The 24,215-nt window shown below is 37.6% G+C and overlaps 1 protein-coding gene across 1 annotated transcript in view; it reads right to left on the minus strand.

Annotated features, from left to right (window-relative positions):
• Positions 1 to 24,215, minus strand: part of AK5 (adenylate kinase 5) — a 98,964-nt gene that overhangs the window by 14,576 nt on the left and 60,173 nt on the right. Inside the window, exons 9-12 of the mRNA XM_052800335.1 lie at positions 12,006 to 12,048; positions 10,863 to 10,907; positions 2,561 to 2,724; positions 1,418 to 1,534 (exon numbers count right to left, since the gene is read on the minus strand). Of these exons, the coding sequence (XP_052656295.1) occupies positions 1,418 to 1,534; positions 2,561 to 2,724; positions 10,863 to 10,907; positions 12,006 to 12,048 (369 nt within the window). The remainder of the gene's footprint in view (positions 1 to 1,417; positions 1,535 to 2,560; positions 2,725 to 10,862; positions 10,908 to 12,005; positions 12,049 to 24,215) is intronic.

The raw sequence follows: 24,215 nt of genomic DNA on the forward strand, positions 1-24,215 counted from the left end.
ACCTCTTTTCACTCAATTATAATGTAGGAAGAAGTTCTCATCGCCCTTTAGAAAGAACTGCAAAGCATTATCTTAGTAATGACTCATTTAAAAAAACTTCACAGACTTACTGAGCAGCTTACAGCCAGCCAAGTTCACCCTGTGAAAACTCAAGTGGATATATATGGATACAACAGGGATGACTTAGCACATTCAAAATTATCACTTGGGGTCCTTGTATTTTACTCCAAATGTGAAAGGCAGCTCAGGCTACAGGATCTTTTGCTGCTACAGTGTCTATGGGAACTGAAAGGGTCTCTGCTTTTGCACTGGATGCATCAAGACTTGTTTGCCTGGCAATGCCTCAGTCCAGGACACTCCAGTCTCTTAAGTTGTACTTTATAGCATACACCAGTGTTCACAGGACATGACACATAAGCCTGCCAGAAAAGCAGTGCTGCTGAAATAGTTCCTCCTTCTACACAAAATGAAAGAAATCTCCAATGTCTTTTTAATAGTCTGTGGCATTTTAGTAAAGGTACTAATAGATCAACATTTCCATGAATGGCTTCTATAGCAAATCCTATCACCCATTATTTTGTTCAGCTTCTGATGCCTAAATCTTGCTAGGCTCTTTTGGTAATCATCAACTAAATAAAACAGCTAAAGGTTCAGGGAGAAAACAGATGATTCATTAAAGTTTTATTACCTTTCAAACTTGTATAGGACATTTGTGGAGTGTAATATTATAGAACATAAACTGTTTCCCCTAGTTCACCACTTCTTTTCTCCTAAGCCCTGGCAAATTCATTCATAGGGCTTATATAGAGTATTTTCTGCAGATTGAGGAACGTACAGCTGAGACTTCTCAGTAGGTCTTAGCACATACTGAGGAAATCGATAACTCTCTGAACTGCCAACAGTCACTTGCAAAACACTCTTTTTATGGCTATGCCACCTGTTACTCATCACAAAAATTAAATCTGTGTTTTGCTGTTTCAAAGTGGCAGCAAGCTTTAGCAGAGTTGGCTCAATGGTAAGAGATATTAACTGTGAAGATACAGGCTTTTATGAACCTACATCAAATAATGCTTGATGAGATTTTTGTAAGAAGTATAGCAGCCATCCACTAGAATTAGAAAACTGATTCTAAAAATGGTGCTTTCCACTAAATGTGAATTGTTCCTGGTTTATATTAAATTTGGGTAAAATCAGCCTTTACTTCTCCTGGTGTTACAGAGTCTGTGTAGGTGAGGGCAAAAGCTGGAGTTGCTGTATTGATGGGGTACCAAAGTTTCAGTGATCAGCAGCACAACGCTGCTGGATTGGCTCTTTACATGTCCCTGTTGCAATCAGCTAAAGATGGGGACCCAAGCAGCATCAGAAGTACAGTCATATCTTAATAGGAGTTCTAACAGCATTACGATTATATGGTCACCTTGCTCTCAAACTCTTCTGCTTCTTTCAGCTCCCGGGGATACCCATTGATCAGGAATCCTTTTGTGTCCCCTAACTTGGAAACCATGGCTTCCTTCAGTAGCTCTAGAACAATACCCTGCATTGGAAAGAAAAGGATTTTGGTTAAATAATAAGAAAGATTGATACTTTTGTTTGTTACACTGACTTTAGTCCTACGCCCTTGAGAACTGCCTTGGTTTGCTAAAAGCAGGTCCTGTGAATGCAGATGTTTTTCTTGTCCTGCATGTAGCAGGGCACCCTACTTTTTCTTCTCTCAGGATCAGCTATGCTACACAAATCTAGTGTTCAACCCATCCAAGAGTTCCCAAAGTGTTCTCTAGATAGCTGGGAATATTTCATAGTTTCAAAATTAATGTTAATACCCATGAAACTTTGGAGTACTGCTGCAGCATTTTCCAATCTGATTGCATTTTGCGATGTCACTGATATATTACATGGAAAGTGATAAAAGAATCCATCTGACCAAACACACTGAAGAGCAAAGCAATCAAAATCAAGCCTCAGCACAGCTTTTAGTTTCCCCTGAGCAGCACTTCCTGGTATCTTTCATTAACAAACACATCCTATGATCTAGCTGCACTTGCTGAAGACCCACCAAGAGCTGGGGCTGCAGACCTGCCATGTAAAAGTCAAGTCCAGCTGAGAATAACACACTCTGTCTTCACAGTCTCCACTGAACTGCAGTCCAGCTACTCTGGGATGTCAGCCAGCTCTGCAGGGAACTGCTGCAGGTATTGTAAATTAGAATAGCTGCCAGGAGGACTAGCTCTGAATCTGAAATGTGAAGCTATAAAATGGACATAAAGTTTCTGTTTCCTGTACTTATTCTTACATTTTGCATTGCATAGCGCAGCATCTGTCTCACTGTATTTCATGACTTATTTGTTGCCTATGTGAGCCTGAAATGTAAAGAAATACTGGCATAGAAAGGGAGAAGAAGTTCCACAGATCTGGCAATGAGGAAACTTCTCCCTCAAGTTGCAGATTAATTTTACTTAAATGGGAATCATCAGCTCTAGTCTCTTATTTCCACCCTTTTAGACAATCTACCTACCACTGCCTTTGTTTACCCCTTAAGACCCCAAATAAAACTGTTGCTTACGCCAGGCACAGGTTCACCACATTCCATGATGTCTTTGATCAATTTACTTCTCTCTGATAATGATGATAACTCATTTTGTAGAAGGTCACCAGCAGACAGGTAAGTAAATCCATATTTCTTGGCTAACTGTTTGCATTGGCTACCTTTGCCAGAGCCAGGCCCACCTTTGTGAGGGAAAAATATCTAGAATTAGAAAAGAATATATATCTGCCTTTTCTCAAACTATAGCAAACAAGAAAATGGGAGGAAATTGATGAGACTGCCTATTTTGCGATATTTTTTTTTTTTTTTGCAAAGACACTCTATACAGCAGAACAAGTCATATACTTCCCTTCTGATGCACTACACTGCTGACTCAAAAATGTGTACCGAAGTCAAAGGAGTCACAACAGTGTGAAATCTCTTGCAGAAGAGAACCTGTTCCTAAAACACCATTACTATGTAAAGGAAAAACATGAAACAGCCAGCGTGGAAGGGTTTTTGACTGAGTATCTATGTTCAGCTTGAAAGCTGCAACAAATATTAGCAAACTAACGTTCACTGCATCCTTGCCAGGGAAATATTTTGCCCTCATTTATGGAATGGAAAGGTATAGGCAAAGAGATGGTGAAACTTGCCTCTGTTATGTGGGATGCACGTAGGTCTACAGCAACTAAACCCTTTTGCACTGCAGTAAATGTAAGAGCACAATTTCATTGTGTTTGCGCCCTTTCCCTTTGAGCTGGAAAGCTCTCACGTGCTGGTAGGTCTGCCGATAACTGAGCGCCAGGTACTGAAGCTGCTAAAAGCTGACAAAGGCTTGGTCATGCCGCTCCCCGCAGCTGTGGTACTGGCTTGCTCTTCACGCATGCTACAGGGAAGCGTAAGAGTCAATTGCTCAGCAACAGAGGGCACATGGAGACCTTGTCACCACCCGCTCTCCTACACCCACAACTGTACTCAGCTGGAAAACCAGCTCTGAACCAGGCCCAGAGTGGAACAACTGGAGGGGTGAAGGGCAGTCTCGGCCGACAGGGCGCTCAAGTGAAGCTGCTCAAGTGATTTTTCCACAGGCTGAAGGGAAGGCACCTGTGGCCGGCCCTCCGGCTCACCAGGGCCTGTGGGGAGACAGAGAGGGTGGGAGTGGAAGGGCAGTGACTCAGGCAAATGCTGCAGGTGTCCTCCTGTCAGAAACCGAGCCTCCCTGCTTCCTTCAGTAGGAGAACTGCTGCCACCTTGAGAGTCCCCAAACTCTGTCTCGCTTGGATATCTCTCTGGCAAGGGCCCTTTTCTGGGGCTGTCTCACAGGCTCTGGACACCTCCTTGCTCTGCAGGTGCCGGCATTGCCCTGTCCCACCTCCTCAGTGGAGGTGGCTGCTTTTCCTTCCTCACCGTGAAGGCCGACCCTGTGAAACGCCAAATGCCTTTTCAGCTGCTCACGGAGTGGCAGCAGCCACCCCAACCCAGCTGGAGAGACGGGCAGTCCATGGAAATTGCTGGAAGCTACTTCTCAGGGATCGCCCTGCTGTGGCTGTGACCTCCAGAGCTGCTGGCAGAGCTGAGGTGAGCACCCCATGAGGGCCGAACAGGGTGGGGAGGGCTGAGGGGCCATGTTGGTGCTGGGGGAGGCCAGGAAAGCAAATTTCCGTTGTGACAATATCAGGATTTGGGGAGAAATTTCAAGGTGTGTAGCAGCATTTTTACAATCTCTGATGGATCTGTTCAGAAGATCTACTGCAGTAGGAGGTAGTTATACCATTGTAGGGAGACAGTGCTCAAAAATCAAGAGAGGCAATGCCAAGATTAAAAAAAAAAAACCAAACCCAAACTCTTTTCAATGAAGTTTTTTAAGCATGTGACTTGTGTATTTATCAACTGTTGGGACTTGCGAATATGACTACACAGCTCTATTACGTGGATTTAAGATGCTAGAAAATACATGATTTTCCTTCTTGTTTATCTCTCCATGAGAAAATATAGGACTAACATGTTCACAATAGAGTGAATTTGGCACCATCTCCTCCTGACTTCAACTTCCCTCTAACTTTTGCATTCAGTTTAAGAAATAATTGCTCCAAGCATATAATTTTCAAAGAAGTTGCAGTACTGTAGCTGAGAGTAAAAATTGGGTCATAAGGCAGTAGCATTAAAGGAACGGTTTTGTCTACTGTAACCTGGAGTCTTTTACTTCAGCTTCACAAAGACAATTATCAGTCCATGGTGTGAGAATCACACTTGTGCTACGATTTTAGCTAGAAATATCTTTGTCACAGTCTCATTTTCTTGCTAATGTGGATTGCATGTTGTTTTTCTATTGCCTTAATAAGAAGAACATTATTCTTTTGTAAAAGCACTGATTGAAAAATAACAAGGAATAAACAAGAGTGGCTACAGAGAAATAGATGCAGAGAAATTATAGGCAAATTATCTGTAATAAGACTGTTAAATATCTGCAGTGGCAATTAATTTTATTTCTGGTTTGGTTTGGCTTTTTAGATTAGTAAGTTTGTGTGTGCATGTGCTTGTTTACACATTCTGTCTCCTGGCCTTGAATATACTAGCAGTGCAGTGATTTCATCCTATTTATTTGGTGTACATACACAGTATTAAAAAAACAGCTATAAAGATTATTTTATTCTGTTTCTTATATAACTGTTTCTCTTCTGAATATAGAGCCGAAACAGAAATTTCATAATGTCCCTTCATATACTAAATAAACCAGATCTCTTTTTAGAAATAACAATACAAGGACAATTTTTGGTTGTTTAGCAGGTAAATATTCAGAAAAGTTGATGTGTTTCTCTAATACCTTTACCTGTTAGTATTTTAAAAAAGAACACTGTCAGAATGACACAATATGCAGGACATACACCATAATGAGAATTATTGTGCCTCCAAAACATGTTTATTTTTTTATAGAAGAGTTCCAACAAAGCTGAGATTAAAATGCTGTGCTCTTTAAAGAGGAAAAGACATAATTAAATAACAGTTATGTGCTGGAAATGGTAATTTTTATGGCCACTGCTATTAATTTAGTATCATTTGATGAGCAGCAAAGCATCCTACTGCTTGACAAATGTATATGACCCACTTTGCAAAGTCTTGTGCTTTCTTATCAGCGAATGAGATGGCAGTTCTTGCTTGGCCTGATCTGAGAAGAGGCTGAATGCCCCCAGGAAATTCAGCATTGAGGTCTGAACATATACTCAGCGTTTATGCCACTATTAATTTACATGCCTGAAGTTAAAGTATTAGTTAATGTCTTGCCTCTCTCTGAAGGCCAGTATTTAATGTGACTGAAAAAGAGCTATTTAGGTGGGAAAAAATGCGAAAGTGCATTTCCTTATTAATTAGATACTTCCTTCCTGCTCAGGATAGGACTGCTACTCAAGTAGCTTTAACAGCAAATTAACCCTGCAGTCATGAGGCTTACTATCAATTTGTAGTGTTGCAAAAATTGTATTTTGTTCTTTTAGAGGGTCTCTTTATTAAATCTATGCATTTAAAAAAAAAAGAGAGAGAGAGAAATCTAATAATTTACTTGAAGAAAGTTTATAAGGAACAACAGCTGAATATAAAATATAACAAAAGCTATCACAAAGATATTTTCAGTTAAGAAGGCTTCACTGCAACTTGTTATGCTGTTTTTAGAACAGAAAAAACTTGAGGCATTGAAAAAGGTAGTGAAGTTTTCCCAATGGCTCAGTTGTTAGGAGGAGGAAAATATGTCCCCGCTTTTGTTTTTTCTGTATGCTGTTATCTTTTACTCTGCCTATGTATATTTTGGAAAAAAAAAAAAATAAGAATTGTGTTAACTGACAGACTGAGTCACAGTAACTTGCTATTCAGATTAATCATGTTGTCTTCCAATTTTCATATATGACATGAAGATAAAGAGTTAAAGCCTAGAAAATGGCCAGAGGAATTATGAGTGTGCTGTGACCTGTAGGAGAACGTACAACTACCAGCAGTTCCTTGATGTTAGCATGCTTTTGTGTTACACTTTAGATCAGCAAAAGATGTCTGTTTAAGAAATCAAGTCTCTTACACCTGCTCTCCCTCATGCCCCAGTCCCCCCCAAGACTATGAAAGACTGCAAGCCTAGGCATGTGATTCAAATATACCGGTCTGGCCTAGAGCACAACATCACAAGCAGATGAATTAATGATAGTAGAGGGAGCTGGGACTGCTGCTGCGAGTAAGCAGGGACAGGAACAAGCAATATGAGCAGTTCATGAACCAGCTTTGCTGCCAGAAATATTAATAAAGCAGAAGTGTCATACAGACAGACTGGGATGTCTCTATTTTAAGCTTGCCAAATCTTATGAGTTTATCGTATACCAAAATACCATGAACATTTACATAAAATGCCAGCAGCAGGATTTACAAGAGAGTCCCACCATTCATTTTAAAATGTTTCAATTTCTAGGTCTTATTTTCATAATGAGTATCATCCTTGTATCATGGAAAAGTGCTTGCAGGGGAAACCTAGCTGCACAATAGAGCCTCAGAAGCGAAATCAAAATAACCCCAGTCAAGCTATCCTTATATTCAAGCTATCATTTTGGAGGACTTGATCAGTTTGGCAATTCTATCAATGCTACTTGGATTATTTATACAAATAAAAATAAGCCTTAGCTTCAGAATATGGCATGTGAAGGCTTCTCAATAGCATGTCATCTGTTGTTCACGTGTGATTTTAGTCTGAGTGAAACCATATAGGAACGATGCTGTTATTTAAAACCAGCAACAACCAAAACCCCACCATTTTTTTATTTTTTATTTTTATGAAAGATTATTTTAATCAGAAAACAACCTGGAGCACATGTTGGCAGAGTGATGTGATGACCTGGGACATCACCAAGTTTTCATCCCTCTTAAAGAAAACATGGATTTCATTTCACAGAAAGTCAGAGAAACGAGCCTTCATCAGCTTGTACAGTTAGTGCTTGGACTGACGGGTTTAAATTATCAGCACCGCTCATCCTATGCCTATCTGATTGTAGAAGGAGCTGCAGTAAAAGTACTGTAGCATAATTTAGGTAATCTGCAAAAACCCTCTGCTCAAAGCAGGGTGAATTTCAAAGTTGTTGAAGGTCTGACATGCCTTGGACAAATAAAGAATTTTGGATTTTGTGATACTTTTGGTTGGTTGGTTGGTTTTGTGTGCACAACAAGCTAGTGTCTGCAGCTGATAATGTTTTACCTCTAAATGTAGGTCATGATAGTATCTTCAGAGTGTCTGCTGAAAAGCTGGTCTTACATTGAGCTTAAACCATTGTCAGCTTTGGTTCACCAGGAAGAATATGACAAGGATTCTGCAGAGGAAATTGGTTACACTGGCTAAGTTTTAAACACCACATTTAAAGTAAGCGGGGAGTTTGTCTCTGATCCAAAGGGCAGAAAGATTCCTGAAAACTTGCTGCTTTGGTTTCAGTCTCAATCAAAGCCAAATGTGGCTATGTTTTATGAAACTCCTGTAGAGGATAAGGAGGATTAATGCTCCCAGTAACTTTGTTATCTATGACAATTTTCTGGATGTGATATAGATTATCACATTAGTTAAGAATGATAAAATCATACATTATTCATTGCGGTTAAGATTTTACTTTTCATGTTGCTCTGATGAAAAAAGTTTTTTTGGTTGGGGGGGTTGTTTGTGGGTTTGGTTTTGGTGGGGTTTTTTTTTAGTGACTGGCAGTAATTACATAAGTTTTGAATATTAGAGCATCCCCCAAATTTATCTTTTCACCTGTTGATTTTTTATTTTTCTCTTGAATTTTACAGGCCAAATTTAACTTGTTTTTTGCCTCTTTTATTACCCTGCTATTATCTCCCATATTTTTGACTTGCTGGTTCTATGTCTCTGCTTTGCTGTCTGGATAAAACATTGACGTTGTTGCTTAATTAATCTGAGTTGACTGTTATTACAATTAATTCCTACATTAGCTCTAATGTAAATCTTTGCTAATTAGATTTTTTTTTTCTTTCCCTTTTTGGACAATTTTCAAGGGAAATTAGTGGGGGAGGGAATTGTCTGCTTTTTCCCTTTTGTCTTATAAACAGTATCTCGTCAGCTATGGCAGATGGTGTATTTATTTCAATTAGTTTGTAAAGTACTTCAAATGCATGTCTTTAGAACTCTAGTTTTAAAACACTTTATAAGCATCTTATTATTTCCTCATGAATACATCTATGTAATGAATAAACATTTCTAATGACACCTGAGACCGAGAGTTTTTCCCATTCAAGTATCTACAGCAGCATGTTCCAACCCATCTTCCCTGCTTTCTTTCTAGTCAAGATATCATGGACTGAACATTTCTAGTGCTGTCCACTGCAGTGGAGTACTTAGCCACTGAGAATATGTGGTGCTTTTTTCCCCCTCTTTTCTCGCCCCCCCCCCCCCCCCCCCCCCCCAGTTTTGTTCTGCTCCTGCGAGGCTTCTTCAAAGTTTTCTTTCATCCTTGTACAACTCACAGTGATCAGACTTCAGCTCTTGACTGACATGGAAGACAACTTCACTGCCTAGGCAAATGGTATGCATTCGGCTAGTGTGTATAATGTTAAACCTGGAGTGCATGTGGGTCAGCAAGTGATTCAGGCAGATTTACTTGCCTGAAAAGGCCATAAGGAAAAAGAGCTTGTGGCCACTCCAACCTAGCACCAGCAAGAAATCTGTTTCTGGGAAATATCATTTGGATGGAATAAAATCATGGGTTTGCAGCCAAATAGCCAAATGAGCAACCACGAAGATTTCATGTTGGTCACAAAAAAAAAAAAAAAAAATCCAGAAAAAATATACCCTCGCTCTTCGCATCAGACGTCAAGAAGCTTTTTCAGGGGTGGGAGGATAGAGCTGGGGATGGGGGTATTTGGGAAAAAGTATAAATCATTCTCCATAATTTGTTGAAAAGTAACCCATGTTTGGACTTTGTCAAACTTTTCATTGTAACATTTTCAACAAAGAAAACTTTGACTTTTGATAAAGCAGAATTTTCCTCTGTTCCTGGAGAGCATTTACTAGAAAGCCCGAGATGGATTTAAGAGCAGGGAAAAGTTGTGTTTTCAGTTTTTTCAGTTTTAAGCTGGAAGACGGCTAGTAGATGGCCTATAAAAAATTACAAATGAAAACTAAAAACCACTCTTTGAAAAAGAAAAAGCAGTCCAGAGGTAAATGAAAAATATGCCTTACCATGGACAATTTCAGAGGCAAAATTCTTTGAGCATCTTCACTTTTTTTTTTAAATCTGTGTTTATACAAACCCAAACATAATTTTCCAGTAAGATATTTGAGGCAGAGAGAATGAAAATTTGTCACTGTAGTGAACAGCAGGAAGATGGCCAGCGCTGAATAGGAAGGAAGGAACACCTCCCTCAACCTGCTGGTATTGGAATGTTTTTTGATGCCTCCTGAATTCTGAATGAAATTTCCATTATTTATAACTAATTTCAGAAGTCACTTTTTTTTTCCTTAGGAAAAAGAATGCACAAAGTGACTGAGTTTCATGTAAAATTACCCATGTTTGGATATCTATCCTTAGGTCCTTAGAAATTGTTGTTCCTGCTCTGTATTGTAAAGCAGTTCTGAAAAACTCTGCTTGATATAAAAGCAATTATTCTTTCCAAGTAATTAGTACCAAGCTTTAAGCTGAAACTTGTAAATCTTCTGATTATAATTTGTTTTAAAAGGCTGTTCAAAGTTTATGCTAATTACATTGGTCACATTTATATAATAATGGGCATTAACATGGTGCTTTTCCTCTGTGGACTTCCAGAAAGCAAATATAAAGTAAACCTTGAACCTGCAAAGCCTCAGTGCATGCTAAGCATCATGCATGGTGACTAGCCCACTGACTTTTTAACAGCATGTTGAGCACATGCAGAATTGAAACCTGTATTTACAAAAGTTGTTTCACAAATGAAAAGGTGAAGAGACCTGATTTTTTTCACCTAAACCTTGAAGTTCTGAGTTATAAATTCAATCTAGTAACACTTTAACTAATGCTGGTGAGGCAGCTTTGCTGTGGGAGATCACACAATACTGTAACTGCACAAGAACTAAGGTTATTTTGAGTATGTTCACACTTAAACATACCCTCTGCTCTGAGCTTTACACAACTGTTGTTAGCATGGTCAGACGCAGGTTAATAACACAATATTAAATCCTAACTCCCTTTCAAAAGACTAAACCACCATTGTAGTGTAAATACTCTTAACCAAACTGTTCTGCTAAACTTTAAAAGAAATCATATACTTATAATCAAAACTTACTAACATGGGGATTTTCAAATGTAGCAGTTAAATTAGGAATCCTACTTACCGACAACAAAAATTATGTCTGATTTCCTCAGATCTTCTGAAAAGTCTGAAATGAAAATAAAAATTCTTTAGTTGGCAAGAGCTACTAATTTTAATCTTAACTACTTTCCACACTGAATTGTGTAACACTCACGCAAGGTGATCTGATTTCACTTGATTTACATTCTGCTATAATGCTCTGCATTCCAAAAGGAGCTATTATCTACAAGCCTATTTATCTCCCAGTTTTGTAGTTCTCGCTGCAGATATGATAAAAATATTTTACCTGAAAATTAGACCTTGCACATACACATCAGTTCTTTAAAAGGGGGGGGGGGGGGAGAGAGAAGCAGATGCATCTTGATGTAATAATGTGCCTCCTGAGCCACTGCATTTTTCTCTGAATATGGTATTACATTATAATTGCTATAGAATTTTGTCCACAACCCATTCAGATTTTATGTTCGGTATGCTACATCTGAGATGTAGTCTTAAATACCCCTGAGCCTCAAATTCAGCCAAATAATAATCTTAACTGAAATCCAGGTATTACTGTCCTTTTAGCACCAAACTACTGTATGTACTACAGCTTTGCCTTTTACCAAAATTGTATTTTTAAAAAAGCAGTTCCTTCTAGTCTGAGTCCCAGTCATTAGCCTGATTATACCAGCACAGAAGGCGATCTTGCCCCATCTGAGCCTGCTGGAATTTTATTATGTCTTTGACTCAATCACTTACAAGTCACATTAATTTACCACATACAATTTTGTTTTTTATTATGTGGCATGTACATCTCATTACATAATATCATTAGCCATAAAAGGCTTTGGCTAATCCCTTCATTCCTCTTAGATTCTTAGCAGCTCATACTTTCCAGCAAGCTTTTCATAACTGCCAATTTCTGAAAACATTTTTGAGAGCTGATGCTGAATAACAGTAATATTTTCTCATAATTTGGGATCCACTGGCCTAAAGAGTGTAGAAATATCTTTTACAAGCTTTAATTTGCATTCAAAGAGAATTCATATGATAAAATCCTTTGAGACATAACTTTCACAATATAAATAATCTGAATTCACTTTATCTTCTAAGTAACTATTTAAATACAAGGGGAAATCAAAAGTTTCAAAATTAAATCGCAAATGACACTGCAAAAGAAACTCACCTCCTGTGGTCTCATAGCCAGAAAAACTTGACTGATCCTCCTCCTGTTAATTAAGCAATTGACAAACTGAAATGGATATTCTGCATACTTTGCATTTCTTCTTATCTGTATATCTTTATCTTCTCCGTATTCTAACATCTCAGTTTTAATCTAAGTTGAGATATGGTTAACAATGTCACAGAAATGCTGTTAGTACTGTTTCAGTTGGTAGAACATGGAGAACCCAAGATAACTTGAGATGATTAACTGACCCATACTGGTTTTGTGAGGAACAGCTTTTTTAGTGTCCAACTGCACAGTTCCAGCACAATATATAAGCAACCAGTGTGCATGCTGAATTACTTCCAAAGTAAATATGGTATGATAAGCTGTTAGTAGTGGAAAGGCAATATTGGAGTAAGTTCTAGAAGTGAGCTACAATATAAAGGTGAAATAAGTCTTTGGTCTAAAACAACTTGATTGTGTTTACCTTCGGTATGCAACACAAGCTCCAAGTTGTTACAAAGGCTGCTGAACTACAAAGAGGGATTATACCAGAGAAATGGAGAATGTGGCATTTTTTTTTCCTGATAGTTGGCCACTTAGAATTATTTTGTCACGTACTGTGTAGTACAACCAACAAGGTATTACAAATACTGGCCAGCAAGTGTCAGAGTGGGAATTCTTTGTTGTTATAAATTAGAATTATATATATGCTGGACATAGTCAAGGTTCTGTAGTGTCAATATACTCACACCATCAGTGCTTTAATCTAGTCTATAAAATATCAATAATAGCATTGACAGTAACATGCTTGTATTACATCATCAGTGTGTAATATCAGCACAGAATACGTTATGCTAGTCCTTTCAAAATGGGATAGGGTTACCAAGCTGTAGTTTCTTACAGTTCTGCTTCAGTGTGCTGTCAAAAATAGCCACTGTTAGAAATTTGTATAGCTGCATGAACAGATGAAGTGAAATGAACAGCATGGTGAATAGAATGGGTAAACTGCTGGCCGCTGTAATTTGCAAGGCTCTTGCAGGTTTCTCCTTGTGCTCCCATTATCAGTGAAACAGAAGTACTCTTCATTAGGCTGAAGTATCATTACACTCGATACATAGAACACTTTCATTTTTTGATTCACAGTAATTCTCAGCCTATTACACTGCAGCAAGAGAAATGCCATCTTAAAAAAAAAGGCGGGAAGGGGGGCAAAATTAAAAAAGCAACTGGATCCACTGCAAATTTGCAGGAGAGTATTTCAGGGGAAAAAAAACCATTTTCAAATAAGAGATTAATCTCTTTCCTACCATTCAAGCAACAGTATTAACCCTACATGCTCTTTCTTTGTAATAATACAATAAAATATTTGACCCTGCAAAGGATGTATTACGTACAAAAGATCTGGGTTTAGATTCAGCTTCTTACCATGCCTTTGAGGGTTTATGGATCAAAATCATTTTAGGCACAAAGTTTAGAGTAGTTTCTTTAAAAATCAAGATTACAGTCTCTAGTTTACAGTCAAATGAAAGAGGCATTACTTCTTTCAGCTACTGCTTTGTTTCCCCCTATAATTGCAGAATGAAACTGCCTCCATAACCCTGGGGGGCTGCTAAGAGCAGCAGGTGATAATAAAGGTCAGTTACAGCTCTAACTTTTTAGAGCTGAAATACGTAAAAACTAGAGGCAGAACTGAAGCTAAATAAGCTATCAACTGCTTTTATTTGACCAACCATATCTGCTTTAATAGAACAACAGGTTAACTAACCAACAAGCCATGTTCACATAAGGAACAAGTGCTATGAAAAGCCATTAAAGTGAATTCTAATTAAGACTCAAAAGCAGGTAAACAGGAAGTGTGACAGTGACATTGATCAGAACCCAGAATATCAAAATAATGAATTCTGTTTATATCTGTAACTGCTCACTTTTCAGGTGCAGAAATATTGTTTTCAAAAGAATTGGTTTTTTTTCTCTACACTTTTTTTTTCAGAGGGCATCTGTTTCATAATTCTGTGAGACAACTCAGTACACAGCTTGATGTGAGTGGGACAACCAGCCCTGCTGAACTTCCATGACAAAATAAGGTTCCCCACATTTCAGAGAATAAGTTATTCCATAAAAACATTTTTTCAGACAGAATCGAACAGCACCCAGCTGGGGTGGAAAGAGGTCCTGAAAGCCTAGTCTCTAGGGGAGCTGTAAGAAAAGTCAGGAGGAACAAATTAGACCAGTTGGGCTACAATTAATTTGGCTTTCATGACAAGGTGTTCCTACACAGTTTCACTGTTCTATACTTAAATGTGACTTAGAACCATTTCTTTTCACCCCTTCCCTCCCAGTCTCCTCAAAAGTAGAACCAGTTTTTCTGCTGATCTGGGTGAGGAGCTAGATGTGCTGTTTGGTTTGCAGTTCCTTGTAGAGAGTGGCAGAGACTGGCATCCTGGTTAATGCTAGTCCCCTCATATTTACATTTGACAACACCTGTTTCTGATTGTGTCTTTCTAGCAAGCAGGTCTCTAAACTGCAAATAGGTTAACCTATATGGGCCTGAAAGCACTGTTCTGCCTGGTTACCAAAATGCTCTGGAAAATAACTGTTGGATTTACCAAGTGATCGCATTAAGGAAAAGTCCCACCAATTACTAGATTGCTAATAGTATTTTATACCACATTGCCATCAGGAATACAGTGATTTAGCAGCAGAACAGTTTCTGTATTCTCGGTATAGCTGTTTCCATTTAGTTGAAAGCAAGGTGAGGAAGATTATAATCTTATATGGAATAAGCTCTGAAGAAAGGTGGGTAGTCTATAATTTCAGATGCCTTTAGAGACAGGTTATATCTACAAATATTATCTGGAAACATATCAATTAGTGGGGCATAGCTGACCATGTAACTACTTAAATAATCTCAACAGTACATTAAAATGATTGATAAATAGAGAAGTTTGCTACCTGTAAGGAATCTCTTATCTGACACTTGCCTTTAGAGCTGGAAAATGCACGCTTCTGACTGTATTCTGACTTCTTGTCATTTAACTCATTATTAGTAAATATCTGACTAGTAGTAGGTACTTCATAGGTTAATGAGTTTAAGTTACTGCCTGTCATTGCTAGGTTGTGAAGTAATTTCCATAATAAAAAAACCCCTGACAGTATGTCACAGCAAATTATAAGGAAATGATACAGAATTCTCCAGATCTTTGAGTTTTGTTACTAATGAATTAGGACTCTTAAGTCATATCACTTTAAAGAAAGCAATAAAATATATTTAATTTTTTTCATCTAATGATGGGACATTTTCTTCGTTAGGATTTAGCGACAACTGTTGTGAATATTTGTTACCTGATGAAACGAGTTTTTCTGTTACCCATTAATAACCTCTGCTCCAGTCCTTTTTTTTTTCCCCATACCATGGAAAAGAAAAAAAGTTCTCTCATCACCTTTTTGTTGCTTGAATGCTTCTTGAAAATAGTGGTGAAAAGTGCCTGATACATTTTATTCAGATTTCTAACAGACAGAACAAGTTCCTCCTAGAAATTTACTGAAGAGGATAAATAATCATGGATTAAGGAGAAAAGAGGCAGTGGAGTGAGACTGAATTTAAAATACAATGTGATTGTTGCCTAAAATTATGCTCAATTTTCAAGATTGAATTTGAGAATGTAAATATTCAAAGGAACATGTCAGGTACAAATTATTTAAACAAATAAAAACTACATGTTTCTCCATGTTTCTCTGCCTAAAAATATTTGTTGAGAATTGAGCTTAATGTGTAAGCAGGAAAAAAAAACCAAAGCTGCATAGACAAAGAACTTTAATACAGAATGACATAATGTATTCAGTAGAAAGTACAGGCAAGAACTGACTATGTAGTTTTATCATGGTGATCCCATCAGCATCCCTTTGATGGGTATGTAGGTATATAACCATCAATTTCTCAGCACGCTGTAGTTTTATGTTTCTCCCTTTGCTGCTGTTAGGTATTCAAAACACTTGTACTCCTGTAGCATTTTATTTCTTCAAAGAACGCTACAGTCCTCCATAAATCATCCCTGTATTTCCTTTGGGAATAGAGGCAAGGACGTTATTTCCATTTTAGCAGAGATATCAGGTGACTTGTCAATGTAAACACAGTTACATATGGCAGCAGAACTAGGTTTAGGACTTAGATTTCCACTTTCACCTGTAGTATATTTACTTTGAATTCTTAGTCCTTAATAAAGTAATATTAAATGAAATCTCAAATGTTTACAGATGATGCTTCTACATCTAGTACCCTTAAAATCAACTTTAGCTCTCAAATAAACTCTCACTGATTAAGAATAGTTCAGGGAATCAGAAAGCAGTATGAGATGTCTGTTGAGCACTGTCTGGATATACAATTTGTCTGCTTCAGCACAGTCCAGTCTGTCACAATCTGTGTGGTTTTAGAGTTTGACATGTGTTTGGAAGTGGATTTAATAGGCATATACCTAATCACAGTGGATGGTCTTTCAGATTAGATGTATGCAGACTCTATTTCTAAAAATGTAGTGATCACTGCATGGTGCCCTTACATACACTGCAAAATGTAAAGACCTTGAGCAAGCTTTAGCTAGGCAAAGTTAAGCACTGGAAGAAATTGGGGCTAGTCAGAGCTCAGCTGTGGAATTTGTCTTCTAAATTCCTGTTCTCTTCCTGTAAGAGTGAATGTTTGGTTTTTATGAGATATGCTGGGTTAGCTGCAGGTTTCATGTATGGGCAACAGTCCCTGGGAATGGATTTTATGAGCCATCCACTTGCTTGCCATTAAATTTGATTTATGATTCAAATCACTTTGAGGCTGAGCTGCTTTCTGCAAGCTGAGTGTTAAAGTATGCCTCTGGAAAGCAGGAGTGACTGTGCTCTGATGTCCTCTGGTCCAGAACTAATGAATATGTGTAAATAAGATACAGTATGAATGCATTCAGACTGCAAGGCTTTTTTTTCCCTGAAAGGCATACCTTCTTATACAGCTCATACTGCTCAGCAGAGTGGAGTTATTTGTATCAAAAGGGACTAATAGTAATTAAGATGAGAGAACAGTGCTAATGTTACTTGAGGTGATTTTTGTTTGTTTGGAATGCGTACAACAAGAAAGTGCAAAAAAAAAAATCAGTGTTTGCAACAGCATCTACAAAATGCTGAAAGATTATTAGATCACTATGATTCTCTTTTCCTTTTGGGTTTCTAGCAAATAAAAGAATCTCTATGCCATTACTCTCTTAAAATAAACCTTATCATCAGTTCTGAAAATAAAACAAATTTATACCTACAGAGAGGTAGAGATTAACTTGTTTTTAACACTTGTAAACCAAGATTGAGTTATCTGGCTTTTAAAGATATGCAAGACTTTTTCAGATTTTTCATTCTCGTTCTTTGATAGCATAAAGAAGGATACCTATCAGTAGTTTAGAGGGAAAAAAATCACATCTGTTTGCTATAGTGTGTGGGGGTTGGGTTTTTGTTAACTTCTGTAGGTTTTTTTAATGACAAAAAATACATGTGATTACTCAGCATGAAAATGAAAGCAAAATTTATTTAGTTTCATATTGATTTCCAGACACTGGAAAACAGGAAAAAATTTCCAAGAAACTAACTTTTAAGGGCAAACTTACCAACCAAGGTATGCAATAAGAACACTCCTTCCAGCAGGGCAGTAGCATTTTGGATGACCAGAGCAGCATAACAGTGTTCTGGTAAATGAAACACTTCATTTGCAATTTTTATATTAGGTTTAAAAGGCTGAACTAGAGGGGACAGCATTATATCTAACTTGAAGAAAAACTAGGGCTTGATTTTTAATTACCTTTGTGTTTTGAAGACGCTTGAGACACTCGACACCCATATTATCTGTGCATAGTTATTATCTATCGCTCATTTTAAAATACTTCTGTCACATATGGTATTCAGTTACTTTACAGTATATTTATAGAAAGTTCCCAGTGCCTACAAAATTCTTCACAGAAGTTATCACTATTTTTCCTTTAGCATTCTTCTTTCTGTAAATTGCCATCACTTCTTAAATGATTCTTCTCTATGTGGAGTATTTATGCTGCTTGGTATAAATTCTCCCAGGGGCTTTTTGTTACACCAAGCAACTGTAGCAGAGAAGTGCAGCAGGGGACCTTCCAGTGCATTTGAACTGCAAACTTGGTGCTGCTTAGCTCCTTTTCTTAGACTGCTAACAACAATCCTAATGAATGGATCCCTCAAATCATACACCATTGGCACTATATGAGAGTGTCTCTGCCCTGAACTGTTCCATTGCCTCCTGAGAGCTGGAATTCAGTGTTTGGGTTTTTCTGGGGTTTTTTGTTTGTAGGTTTTGGTTGTTTGTTTTTTTTTTTAACTGTAGATGAAAAAGGGTTTTCTGCAGGCCAGTCTCAATTCAATTTCCAAGAAGAAAAAAGATCTTGGCACAGAGAAGGGCAATAGGGTGTTGTAAAATTAAGACCAGTGTGTGGCCTCAGATCCTATGATTTGCTGCTATTAAGATAAAAGTTGACAGCTGTGCTCAAATTTTACCTCTCAAAGACCTTCTCTGCTTAACATTCAACCAAGCATATTCTAGGTTTACTAAAACACCTATTTATGTTTTATTAGGTAGTTTTATAACTTTCAATAAGGAACTTCTACAGTATTCATAAAGAACTTCTCTGTTAAGAAGGAATTTAACTATGGGAAGAAAAAGTCCACTGATCTGAGATATTACTGTGAAGGAATTCTAAAACTAGGCCACTTCTCACTCCTTATGACTGGTATTTAAGCCCAAATTGACTAAAGTTGACTGCACAATCATGGGATACATAAGGAGTAAAAAGACACCAAATAGGAAACATATGGCTTCCTGAAAATACATAGAGGGGTTTTTTTAAGTGTTTCCAATATACCCAGAGAAGCCACTCTTCTGCGTCAATACAAGTAAGTTATTTAAAGAGCAGTTTTGTATCCCATATAGTAAAACAGCAATCCTTGAAATCACTGCAGTTTAATATGTAAATGTAAAAATGTATACTATGTACTTTGACAGCAATTAAGAAATATTAATATGTTTTATAAAAAGCTGTTTCTTCTTCAGCTTTAAAATACAGGAATTGTTGCTACAAATATTTTTAAGGGCGGGCTTTGGTAGCTGTCTTTAGGGATGCTGGGCTATGTGAACAGAACCCATCCACAGCCCTGAGTAGGGTGTCTAAATCTAGGAAGTGGGAAGGAGGGGATTTAAAAGACACCTTTGCATTTCTTTATCAGCTTTAGGTACAATATGAAATGTTCTGATGTGGGTCCTATTTGCGTCAACTGTGTGGGATGCCTGATATTCCCCAAGAACTATGCAGGTTCTCTGGGCTGTAAAGGTAGACATGTGAAATGCAGAACTCAAACTTAGATGTAAAGTTATATTTTGTGCATGAAAGGATAAGGCCTCAGTTTGCCAGCGGAGGGGCAATCTGGTGTGAGGAAAGGAGGTACACTCTCCTAGTGCTATTGCCTAGAAAAATGAGGGTGAGATACTGTAAATTGTAATGCTTTTTTCTACAGACACCTTCCACAAGCCACAGAGGAGAGCTTCCTAAGTTACTGCAAAAGTATTCAGTGGAGCATAAATGCAGCACATCCTGAAGAATGATGCTGTCACTGTTGTTTAAATCTCCAGTAACTCACATGAGCTCACCATCCTTGTAACAGAGTCCTCATGCCCTGTACTGCCCACCAGAGCTGCAGGCAGTAACTTTTGGTTCAAAATCAGAAAAGAAATGGAGATGCAAAGACTTCAACTATCCTTAGCAGTTCAGTCCCCCCCAATATAGTATCACCAGAAAGTAACTCCAGATAACGTCTGTGAAAGGAGGAGCAAACAACTGTTTCTGGCATTCCAAAGAAAAAGTGCAGATTGAGTCTACAGAAATTTTTCTTGCCCATTTTGCCATGGAGGAAAAAAGAGCAGTAGGCTTTCTTTCACATGCCTTTACTACAGTGTACAATGGTGATTTTGAAGAGAAAAATAATTCTTCACGCTTCCAAAATGATATACAAGCACAAAAATACACTTGGTTTGAGCTTATTAAGGGAGCACTTTGTAACAGGCAAACTGTAGTACTTTGTTTCTAGAACTGATTTTTTTTTTAAGCATTTAATAGGATAGTTCCCATGGCAACTTGAATTGAACAGATTGTTCATTGACTTCAGTACATTTCTATTAAACATCTTTTCTCTGTAGCTAGGCCTGCCTCTCCAGCTCTTTCATGCCTTTGGATGCTTATTCATTATCTCTTTTTGCAGATATCCTTAAACTAGATTGGACTCCACCTTTCTGTGCTCTTTAACAAAAACAAATGTTGAGGGAACAGAGTTTCACAATCATTCTCTGAGTTTCCTAGAGTCCATTTTCTTTTCTGTCACGTACTTCTGTTTTAATCAGTTTTCCTGTAGAACCAGAATCTGTAATTCAAACCGATACTGCTGCCTATCAGCAAAAGAGAAATGGACACCACAGTAGTGTTCAGCATTAAAAGCCCAAATGGCTTCTGGATACTTTTGGTTGTTTTACTAAGACCTGTAATAATTAATGCTGCACAGTATATATGAATAAAACTGCTGTTATACCAGAAGTTTCATATGTTCTCAAGTAGAGAGAAAGCATGTGATTAACATAGTACATTCTAGATCTGACCCCTTAAATAATTTAATCAATGTTTATCTGATTTTGAAAGGTAGCTTTAGAAGTCCCAATGAAAATTTCTCCTGTTAATGGAGATGTGCAGTTTGCTCTTTGTCATATTGTAATGTCAATCTGTGCAGTACTGTGTCTGAAGGGTTAAATAAATTACTTGGATTAAATCTTTGATGTAGAGAAAATGGAGTAAAAACACAGTGACAACTGATATGAAACATAGTAAATGGAGGAAAATGGTCTTTGGTTTAATCCACAGAGCTTTAGTTAAATGAGGCTTTCAATTTGCTGTTGCCCATCAGTTTTAGGAATATTTGTGTTCTGCTTCTGCATTGAAAAGCCTTTCAGGGCCTTTTCATTATTTCTCTTGAATATATAAGTTTCAAGCTATGATAATCAGTCAGGCCAGAAATGTTGTTATAGTCTTAGTGGCAATGGAGTCTGTTTTTCATCTGTTCACTTAAAGCTTTCCTCCTGCTCCCCTAAAGCCTAGATTTGTATGGGCTCTGGGTGGGAGATGACAGCAAGCTGTAAGAAGAATTGTCACTACATGGCAACAACTTTTAATCAAGAGCTTGTTTCCTCTCGTTAGAATGAAAGTAAGTCTCTTTGAGGGTTTTTTCCTCCACTTCATTTTGGTTTTGCTTGTTGCTTTTCAAGTGAGCTGTCACATTTTCTAATTATAAAACATTCTGCACTTGCAGCAAAGATTGGGTTATGCAATTTTCTTAATTCAATAGATTGCTTGTCACTGCTGAACACAAAACCTTTTTTTATCTTTCAGTCTGTTTTACATCTACTTTTCCTAGGTTTTTGACACACTTGGTGAGGAAAAAAAAAAAAAAGGCAATCTCCCCTTTGCATGTGCCATTGCATTTACCTAATTGCATAAGTAAACGCAGTCTGACACTGGAAGGACATGGAAATGCCTCAGTTAGGAACTGGTAACTTCCTTTGAGGCATAAAAATGCGTTTCAATGTTTTGTAGATGTGAAATATATTCCCCCCCCCAGCCCCAAATATTAGAGGAGGCTAAGTGTATTTTTAAGGTTTTACTTGAATTTTACCTGATTTTCATGTTTCCCAAATTTTAAAGTTATCAATTCTATAAGCTATCAATTCTATAAGTTTAGGAGTGTATTCACTCTACAGTTGTCTGACTGTATGTTTTAACTTTTTCTCTCCTTAGTCTAAATATTCCTCAGACTAGCTATGGTTGTCTTGAAAGCCTTGTTTTCACAAGAAAATAATTGGATGCTCTTTTCTTCTGGAACTCTGATGAGATTCACTGATGCCAATGTTTCAATATTCCCTTTTGGCCTGAATGCACTTGAAATAAGCCGAATGGTAGGATTCTAATTAAAAATCCAATTCTTAAAGATAAAACTTGTCTGATCTCTGGAAACAAGTGGCATTATATTGACAGCCTCTCTGGCAAAGTTGAGAAATTGAATGGCAAGCATAAATGAACACAGTGAGCAGTGAAAACCTGTATCACACTTGAGAACATTCCAGCAGTAAAAGACAATCCTTATTAAACCAGACACTAGTCATGACAGCAATTTCTGCAAATTGAGAATATTCTATAAAGCACAGGTCTTCACTCATTAGAAGCTATGCTGTTGCACCCAAAAACGAGTGGCCCAAAACATACTCCTGATGTCTTAATATAGGTGAAAATAGCTGAAACTTATCAGTTTAATTTGCTTTTATGTTTTTCAATCAAGTCATGAGTAGCGTAATCATTACTCCAGAAAAGGCTATATAGGGATTGCTACCACATGAAACTTCAGCTGGTTCTTCCACAAGGCATTCTCAATGAGAGGTACTGTCTGATTTTATTTTTTGGTTTATTTGAAGATTATATTTTGGGCAGTCATTCCAAAAACCTAGATTATTCCTTCTGTTATATAGGATCTGACAGCTACAGATCTGAGAAAGAACAGAAAAATAGTTATTACTGATTTGGAGAAAAAAATTGTTTGGGGGTTGTTTGTGGTTTTTTGTTTGTTTGTTTGTTTGTTTTTTAAAGTGAGTATTTCCCTCCTCCTTTCAATGCTGTAGGGACTTAGTGATTAAGTGTTCTAGTTCTTGAAGCATTCATGCATAGCTGGTAGAAAACAATCAGCTTGCTTTTAATTTAGTTACATGAATTTAATTGAACATTCATTTATAAAATGTACAATACAAAGCTCAAGCTTTTTCTGAGTTATTTTTAATTCTATTTCCCCTGCATACTCCTCCAGAAAAGCCAGCTCTCAGCCTGTGTTAGTGTTGCTTTGCACTGTTCCAACAACAGGTACCAACTGTTTCTCAAAGAACTTTGCTGTATTTTGGAGCACTCCTAGATGAGCTGACGGCTGCATCGGTAGTTGGAACCACACCACTCATTCTCCTTGTTCCTGCCTGCCAGTATGAGAGAGGTTATTCTGGAAGAAGTAGCATACATCTGAAGAAATTGGATACTTCTTTGTTGGCTTAGTTTACACTGGAGATTTTCCTGGCTCATTCCAAGAATGAGAAAATGCAAAGGTATCTGTACGTCCATTTCAGCTGTGCCAAGTGATACTCATTCCCAGCTGTGGCTTTGTCTTCAGTACATGTTGTGTACTGCTCTAACCCCCAACTCCTCTTGTTCAGTGACTACCAAGATGTTCTGCTAAAATTCAGCCATTTTTAGCAGCTCAGCTGTGTAAGGTTGCTTAGAAACACCACTTCTTATCCCCCACATTCACATGACAGATTTCCTATGCAATAACATCACTGCATGACACATTTGTATCCAGACGTGCATTCCTTTTCCACTTGAGACTCTTGGAGTTAAGGTTGTTGGTGCTTCATGCAATTCGTAAACAGCATGTGGTAAATCACTGGAGTATTAAATCACTGCCATAGTCAAAATGAGCTCAAGTTTTGAATGCAAGCAGTTTCTCACTCCTGAATTTAGTTATCGATCTTTTCTACCTAGAGTTATTTCTTATTTTGTTTTTCAGACTAGGTAGCTAGATGATATTATGACTTTATGGTAATCTCCACTCACTTCTTTGCTTCTGTATATAATAGGTGCTTGCACTATTTCAAAATTTAGATGGTAAGGGATTTTAGTTGCAGTTGCTTTCTCCTTTATATTTTCTTCATATTTGAACAAGGCATCTCATATGAACTGGGTATAAAAATATTTATTAGTAATAGAAAAATTTATATTTATTTAAATGTCACAAAAGTATCAAAGATATCAACTTACAGTTGAAGAGAGTCATTGTCAGCCACTTCATATTTATATATCTTTCTTTGACTGAAGGGCTTTTAGCACTGTTTTTACTTCACTTCTCCTTTTCTATTTGATAACAGTATTGCACTCTTGCCAGAATGGTAATGTGTTGGTCTGGCAAAATAATGAGAAAAGCTAACCGCCACATCTGGCAGAAAGAATATTTGCTATTGACAAAGACAATAAGGTCCCATCATAGTCTTCTTGTTTAGTCTCACGTAAGAACCACATGCAGCTTCATTCAAAACTACACTCACTGCTT

The sequence above is a fragment of the Harpia harpyja genome, chromosome 11, assembly GCF_026419915.1.
Source record: "Harpia harpyja isolate bHarHar1 chromosome 11, bHarHar1 primary haplotype, whole genome shotgun sequence".
NCBI classification, from domain to species: Eukaryota; Metazoa; Chordata; class Aves; order Accipitriformes; family Accipitridae; genus Harpia; species Harpia harpyja.